General features: G+C 35.2%; 1 protein-coding gene across 1 annotated transcript; it reads right to left on the bottom strand.

Moving 5' to 3' along the window:
* Positions 1-231: 231 nt before the first annotated feature.
* On the bottom strand, positions 232-7,568 carry LOC110040044 (cytosolic iron-sulfur assembly component 2A-like). The gene is made up of 6 exons (XM_020745234.2): positions 7,415-7,568; positions 5,432-5,451; positions 4,163-4,307; positions 3,665-3,714; positions 2,180-2,225; positions 232-553 (listed from the first exon to the last, which is right to left on the bottom strand). Exons 1-6 carry the CDS (start codon positions 7,566-7,568, stop codon positions 456-458), a joined length of 513 nt encoding a protein of 170 aa, XP_020600893.1. The 3' UTR covers positions 232-455.
* Positions 7,569-8,036: the final 468 nt, after the last annotated feature.

Raw genomic sequence — 8,036 nt, 5'->3', positions numbered from 1 at the left:
CTGAGCGAATGAGGTGAATGCGACAAAAAAAAAATCAGGCAGTGAACATGATGGGAAGTTGACAAGATTAGATTTAGAAGATTTGATCAAGGAAAAAGTGAAGGTGTTTTCTGCCTTTACTTCCTTCATGCAATAGTTACATCAATAGAATTGCTTGCCCACTAGGCTATCAATAAGGGGCTTCTTGCAGTCTATTATTGACATGGATAAAAAAAATAATCTGATTATCAGTTTGTTGAGCAACTTCCCTTGGTTTGAACAGTTTAATTCGAGCAGAAATCTTCTTTACAAACAGTTATCTGGATAGTCCATCACTTTCAATCAGTCCTCACTGAGCCTAGAGCAATACTGACAGAAAAGAATCAAGGCTTCTATGCAAAGCCTTCAGCATGTTTTAAATAGCAGTAGTTTAATTTTTTAATGTTTGTTTTCTTAGCTGGCTGCTTGGTTGGGCGTTAACTTTCATCTGAAATGCACTCATCAACAATTTTCTTTAGATTTGGATTCTCCATTGCTGCTGCTATTCTCTCCTTGTCATTGATTTGCTTGTTGACTAAAACAAATTCAATTTCACAACAGGAAAAATATTATTACAGAATAACTATTATAATTACATATCTATGGTGACTACACATATTATGGTAACAGAATTGTGTCTAACACAAAAAGTTGTCAATTTAGACTTTAAGAGTGCATGTAACAACAGCCAAATCTACCCCAGGATACCCTGGTTTATAAGGTGTTCTCTTTTTTATTTCACAGACAAATGTGAGCCACAATGCAGTACTTAACAAATTGACATCAGTTTTTCATGCGTCTGTCCTCTTACTGATCATGAATTTCGTCATAACATTGTCAAAGTAGCTGTGGTTCCTCGGGCGATCATTGAGTGATACCACAGACTACTTTGACAATGTTATGATAAAATTCATTGTCGATATGGTAACAGGACAGACGAATGAAAACCTGATGTCAGTGTGTTTTTTACGATAACAAATTGTCAAATTGTCTGCTCTAGCTTGTTGATGCATCGCATAAATTATAAATTCATGTGTCTGTCTGCTTATTGACGATGAAAATTAGCCAATGAGCGCGCAACAATTTCTGTAGTTATCATAAAAAATGAATTGAAGGCAGAAAAAGGATAAAGAAAACCTCTAGGACCAGAGTAACCCCAGGCTTGCCACCCAAAAAGTAACTTATCCTGACTGCCTGTCCTTGAAGAAGATTAAAATAACCATAAGTCCACAGAGGTTGCACAATAATATTACTTTCAACACAATAATAATTTGTTAGTAGTAGCCTTTTGTAGACTGAATTCATCTGCCCCTCAGTTCCCTAAATATATAAGCGTGGGGGATGTCTGGGGTGTCTGAGTTGGCATCAATAATCATATTCCAGCACACTGACTGGTAGTTATGCTCACATCTGTTTGTTTCATGTAATTCCATTGGTTAATCAATCATTGTATCTGAATTCTACGAACTCTGATTTTAACATTGAGAAAGGCTCTTCTTTCATTTTTTCATTTTTTTTCATTTTATTTATTTATTCCATTCTAAAATTACAAAGATAAATATAAAGTAGACAAGTAAGAGGAGAAATGGAAAAGGGCAAAAATATAGCAAGCTAATTAGATGCCCTTGTTTAATTGACAGTAATAATTAGGGTAAAAAAGTTAACTTAACATAGGAGAGGAAGAGGTATGAATTAATTAATACTGAGCAAAATAATACTGGAAGAGTGCTTTTTTAAAACATTTTCTAGTCGCTAAGTTACATATAGATAAGGGAAGGTCATTCCAATAGTAACATCCAATAACAGTGGGACAAAATTTCCTTATATTTATTCTGGAGAAACCGGGGTTTAAGTGTTGTAGGGATGCACTTCGAGTAACATAGTTATGTTGCTCAGATACCAGAGATAAGGTGTAATTAGCTTTAATCAGAAAAATTCTTAATCCTTGTGGGACATAAAGAGTAATAATAGACAGCCACAGGATGTGACCCCTAGGGGGTAAATAAGTTCCACTACAAGATGATACTGAATACATATACAGTCATGTATTTATCTTATTGTGCCTCAGCCTCGTTCTTCAGTCTTGAGTAAAACAAGTTTTGATAGCATAATCTAAACTGGTATGAGTCTCTAACGAGATAACTTGCAACATATAACTTACTTTCATCCTCTGTGGAATGTGTTCCTTTGGAAAGGAAGATGTCCAGCTGAGGAAAAAGGAAATTGTGAAGGTTATTAAGTTAAAATATTACTACACAAGGAAACAATCCCACCAAGTCTCATGACTTGATCTCATGCCTGGTGTACTTATATAATTTTTGAGGCTCAATGAAAGGTAGTTATTGTAGACACCGTTAGTCATTCTGTCAAGACAACTATTTTATCTATCAATTGTTAAAATTTTCTATTCTTTAACACCTCTACCTCCAAAATACTACCACCAGAATTTGGCTTTCTTTTCCATGTTGCACCTATCTCTAATGTTTCAAGAATGTGCCTGTATAAAATTATGGTTCTGCAGTATAGGTCATGCTTCTTCTGGTCAGCTTAAACTTTCAGAGGTGTGTGAAAAACAACTTCGAATGACTCTTAACACAGAAACAGTCTTGAAACATTAAGGTGGCTTACTACAGTTTTGAAGGATTATAACAGCCTAACTTCTAACTCTTTTGAAAAATGTTCCAAGACATTTCTTCTTTCTCTTTACTAATTGCTGAAGTCTTTTACCATTCTAGGGGAATGGCCAAAATGAATGACCAAGTACCTAAGGAGAGACTGGGCACTAGTATGTTACATGGCATTTTTCTCAAAATCTACCCAGATGAACCCACCTCGAAATTTCAAGAATAAGAAATTGGCTCTGATTTAACATTCATGCAAAGTAAAATAAAAATCTGTAAGACAGATTTTTCACAAACTAAGAAAATGTGAAATAGCTCAAAAATAGCTCAAAATCTGTCTTGCAATTTTTTTTTAATTTTGGCACTAAATGCAATTTTTTACACCCCTACTAATTAACTGTGAAAATTTCATCAAGGGTTGTATGGTGGTAAGTTTAAGAGCAATCCTTGAGGAAAGACTAGCTTTTACAACCTTGGACAAGAATTAAACTGTGCATGCCCTTTATTTAAGTGTGCACTAGTGTGACACCATGTATCGTGTTCAAGAAAGCAAGAGTAAATTAGAACTATTTGACTGGTTTTTTATGGACCATTTTTTCATATTTTATTGGCCCTAGGCTTAAAAACACATGTTTGAAAGCAGTTTGAAACTACAGATGCCAAAAGTGATTTAACACCTTTCAATTGCTGAAGTTGTTTTCATGTCTTCTTAGGATTACTTGTGTCATTTTTGCACCTGCAACTAATACTGACGTCTGGCAGGCAATTGTAGCATGCACTTCTGAGTCGTGGAAAAAATGTAGTAAGCCACCTTAAACCCCAAGAACACTTTGTCTTTGTTTTACCGTCTAAGCAGGCTTTGCAAGTTGAGTGTCATCTTATTGTGATGTTTTGTTGCCTAGCAACCACATAGATGACATAATGGCAGGCTCAGTCTTCTCTCAACCCAGAATGGTTTACATTTTCTCAAATAGATACCCTGACTGTTCTGATCAATATGGTTATCAAATTATGACAAAACATACCTTGAACTTGTATGGTAATGAACGCTCCAATTTAACCCGCAAACACAGTCCTTCAAAAAATAAGATACTGTTAAATATGACTGCTTAAGAACTCTGTCACTACTCCTTTGCTACTACTTTGTAAATGAAATCTTCTCTGTCTCTCCATGTATTCAATTCTTAAAAGTGACTAACATCCTAACATTCTTCTCACAATTCTATCAGCTATATTGGACAAGTATCATGACAGTGGCCACAGGTGTGCATCCTGGACCTTTTATGACCTTAGTAAAAACAATAAGATTAAGAAGCTTAAGACTAACTCTAAGGAACTTTTTCTATCCATTTCGCAGGTAAAACTATTCAAGGAGAAAGTTTAATTCACAAGACAGTCATATTTGCTGACTTTTTCAAGCACATTTCAGGCTTTTCTGCAATTATTTATTTTTAGGTACCCAAAACAAATGGCTGCACAAAAGCATAATAAAGAGTAAACTACAACATATTTAACTGACTCACCTATAAGTGTCGCAAGAGAGCAGTGAGGAACTGTCGGTTTGAATTCTATCTTTATATTATATTCATCTTTTCCTATGGGGTCAATTGTAATAAAGTCCTCTTCAATGACATTGAGCTCTTCTAATGTTTGTGGAAACTCTGGGTCCTGAAATAAAAAGAAACAGACAGAATGATTTCAACAGCAAAATACCCCTACCATACTGACAAACACATTCTTTGTCAACTGAAAACTAGCCTTTGAGTAGCCCTTCTTTTTCTTACCTCAATCAAGCATGATAAAAAATAAAGGGTGTGAGAAAAAATGGCTACAGGTGCGTGTGAGGGTAGGCAATCCTACCAACAAAGCCAAATTCACTAAATTAAGCTAATTCTGGGATATTGAAAATAACAACAACAGCAGTCACAGATGGAATAGGGAGCAGAAATACTTCTGGTTGTTTCATGCTACAAAAACTGGGATAGGCTCCAGCCTAATGGGCTACTTGGCTAGAATGCCGACTTAACATAACCGTGCCCTTACAACTGCTTTTAATTAGTAACTAATTTAGTAACCACAGACCCTAATAAGCCGAATGGAGAACTATACTAAAACATATTTCTCAAAAAAAGACATTTCTCTTAGAACTGTTCAACAAAATCAACTTTGATATTATATTGTAACCTATTTTAGTGGAAAAGAAATTAGGATTATAAGGCAAATTGAAGAGTTTGCTGCATGTAGAAAATTAACCAGTGCTTCCTAAAAACATGTTCTTTAAGCTTTCAAATAAAAATATCTCAAGGTAGAATTTTAAACTTTACCTTCAATCGCAATGTATAATATTGTACTCAACTGTATCGCTGTAAAATTTATGTGATAAAAAGTAGAGTCACACTTTGCTCATTTATAAGAAAACCACACCAGTCGTGTAACATAAAATATTTCTCTGTCAAGCTCAGTTTGAAGAAAATCTTCTAATGTTGCACATGTGCACGTACATGTACATGTGTGCACAAGCTAATGATGCAGAAATCATGGGCAGGAAAGAAGGACAATTTAGGAATTCAAACAATTTATTTCCTGTGATTACTAAAAATTAACAAGTTCAGCTTTAAATGTCTGGTTTGATCATGTTATCCAGATCATTTTATGAACCGGCTTTCCTTTTTTGCATGTTTGTTTGTGGGTTTTTTCATGACAGTTTCTCCTCTTACAGCAGTTATTTCATTCATAGTCTTTCTTGGCAAATTATACAACAGATGAAAAGTCGTTTATCCATATCCACTTACCTTAATGTCCTTTATGAGATCTACAAAATGAGAAAAGAAAATTTAAAAAGCATATAAGGAGGGAATATACTGTGATGCTGGTTATTCTTACATCAACCTTTAGAAGCATCATGTGTTATGTCTAGAACACTCCGCTCATCATCTACACTTCATCTTAACCCTGTTAACTTTAACCTAGAGACCTATGGCTCCAGAGCATTCTCAGTCTCAGCTCCAAAACTTTGGAACAAAATACCCAATGATTATGTTCATGTGATAACACAAGTCTTTTTAAATGTAAACGTAAGACGTATCTTTTTAAAAATAATATTATTATTTTAGCTAGAAAGAATTTTTAATTTATTTTATTTTTATCATTGTACTATGTATTTTTATCTCATAGAACTTTCTTTTTAGCTCTTTTGCTTTTTTTAAGCACTTAGAACATATCTGGATAGGCCCTATAGAAATATATATATTGACATATTTAATCATATAAGAGGGGCGGAGGGATTTTGGAATAGCTGTTTTGAAATCATGGTGAGGCTAAAAGACATCAAGGGACAGCATGTAACATTGTGCCTGGAAAAAAAACTCTTAGAAAGTACTTTGTTGTGTTTGAACGTGACAATCGTGCTTGTGAAAATTTCATCACTTTCATATTTATATGATACACATGACTGATTGTATGGACAATACTTGAGACATAGTGGAGGTTCAAAGTGAGTGTTCAAAGATGAATTTTTTCTCTTCCATTACTCATTTATGTAATGTACGTCCCATGGGTAGGGACATTTCATCACCTAAAATCTAGGTGCCTGGGATGGGAAACTGACTGGCTGAAAATGTAAAATGTCTAACCTCCATGAGATGCTCTAGGGGTTGACTTTGGTGGATTTTGAAGTTTCAAATTGACCGATTCATACCAGTCTATTTATTATTACAATTTTTTTTTAAATATATCATGTATACACCAACTTAGTTTGGTATATTAAATAATTAGATTATGAGCTCGAGATTTCTATCATGCATAGAAATTGAGAGGGAATAATCTAATATTATTGTTTTAGTATAAATCTACTAGTCCTTCAAAACTTTATTTAAATCCTGTTCACAGACACTTTGAAAATGTCAAGAAGAGGCCTTCATTTTCTTAACAACGGCACACTGCTACACTTCTCACTATCTGTTAAAGAATTATTAGATTACGAGCTTGAGATTTCTATCGCGTGATAGTTGACGAGGGTGCAGCCCGAGTAAACTATCATGCATAGAAATCAAGAACAAATAATCTAATTGTTTTAGTATAAATCTATTAGTGCTTCGAAACTTTATCTTAATCCTCTTCAAAGACTCTTCGAAAACACCAAGAAGCGGCCATCATTTTGTTAACAAGCACACACTGCTACGCTACTCACTATCTACCAGAGAATAGATAGTGAGTAACGTAGCCAATCAGAGAACAGTATTTGTGATAGAACACTTGTAGATTTATACTAACACAGAATAGATAGTGAGTAGCATAGCCAATCAGAGAACAACATTCGTGATAGAACATTATTAGTAGATTTATACTAATATCCAATAAATGCTGTTTGTAAATAATTGTATTGAAATTCCTTACTCAAAGAGCAGCTTTGTTTCCTGGAAACACAAATTTGGGTACAATATCAACATAACATCTTATGACGCTGCAAATTATCAACATTCTTCAACTTAGTACTTAGAGTTTTATATTGACTATTTTTATTGCCTCAGTTCACCTACACTTGAACTCTTCGAGTGATGGAGGATTTATTCATTCGAATTTGGTTTATACTGCTAAAAAATCTTCCTGATACTGCTTTTAATAATATAATGTTTCCAACAGACCATACATTTCTGCAACGGGCTAGTGTCTTCGACTGATCGATTTTAAGAAGGGGAAAAAATACAACGTCCCATCTTCGTTCGGTTTTCAAGCACAAATTGCAGTAGGAACAATATGGTCAGACAAGCACTCACCAAAGACTTCTTGAACAAGTATCAGGTTATCTGAAGAGCCCTCAGAGACAGTGGAAGAACCTTCACATTCAGACATAACAAAGCTCACAAATCCTCCGCCATCATTAAAATCAACTGTCCGAGCGTGAGGAGACTGGCTCGAATCCGCATACATGACGTATAATTGACCGCCAAAAATTGGGTTAGTACCTTATGTAAGACTACGTATAATGTCCCGAGAATAGGGCTCTAGCTCTAGTATACCCCTGTAAACCCTTGTATACCCCTGTAAACCTTTGTTAACCCTTGTATACCCCGGTAAACCCTTGTATGCCCCTGTAAACCTTTGTTTACCCTTGTATACCCCTGTAAACCCTTGTGCACCCCTGTATACCCCTGGAAACTCCTGTATACCCCTGGAAACCCTTATATACCCCTGTAAACCCCTGTAACCCCTTGTATACCCCTGTAAATCCATGTAAACCTTTCTTTACCCTTGTATACCCCTGTAAACCCTTGTACACCCCTGTTTACCCTTGTATACCCCTGTAAACCCCTGTATACCCCTGTAACTCCTTGTATACCTCTGTAAACCTCTGTATACCCCTGTAACCCCTTGTATACCCCTGTAAACCTCTGTATA

The sequence above is a fragment of the Orbicella faveolata genome, unplaced genomic scaffold (assembly GCF_042242905.1).
Source record: "Orbicella faveolata isolate gen_17 unplaced genomic scaffold, um_ofav_v1 contig_26, whole genome shotgun sequence".
In the NCBI taxonomy this organism is placed as follows: Eukaryota; Metazoa; Cnidaria; class Anthozoa; order Scleractinia; family Merulinidae; genus Orbicella; species Orbicella faveolata.
Note: the sequence above shows the minus strand (reverse complement) of the source record. Positions and strands in the feature narration are given on the sequence as shown.

What these genes read in the sequence shown, in the direction of transcription:
- LOC110040044 (XM_020745234.2), bottom strand. Translation starts at nt 7,568, where the DNA reads ATGTATGCGGATTCGAGCCAGTCTCCTCACGCTCGGACAGTTGATTTT. An exon ending in CATTACCATACAAGTTCAAG is followed by an intron (nt 2,226 to 3,664) that starts GTATGTTTTGTC and finishes CTTTTTCCTCAG; the next exon opens with CTGGACATCTTCCTTTCCAA. An exon ending in ACATTCCACAGAGGATGAAA is followed by an intron (nt 554 to 2,179) that starts GTAAGTTATATG and finishes AATTTGTTTTAG; the next exon opens with TCAACAAGCAAATCAATGAC.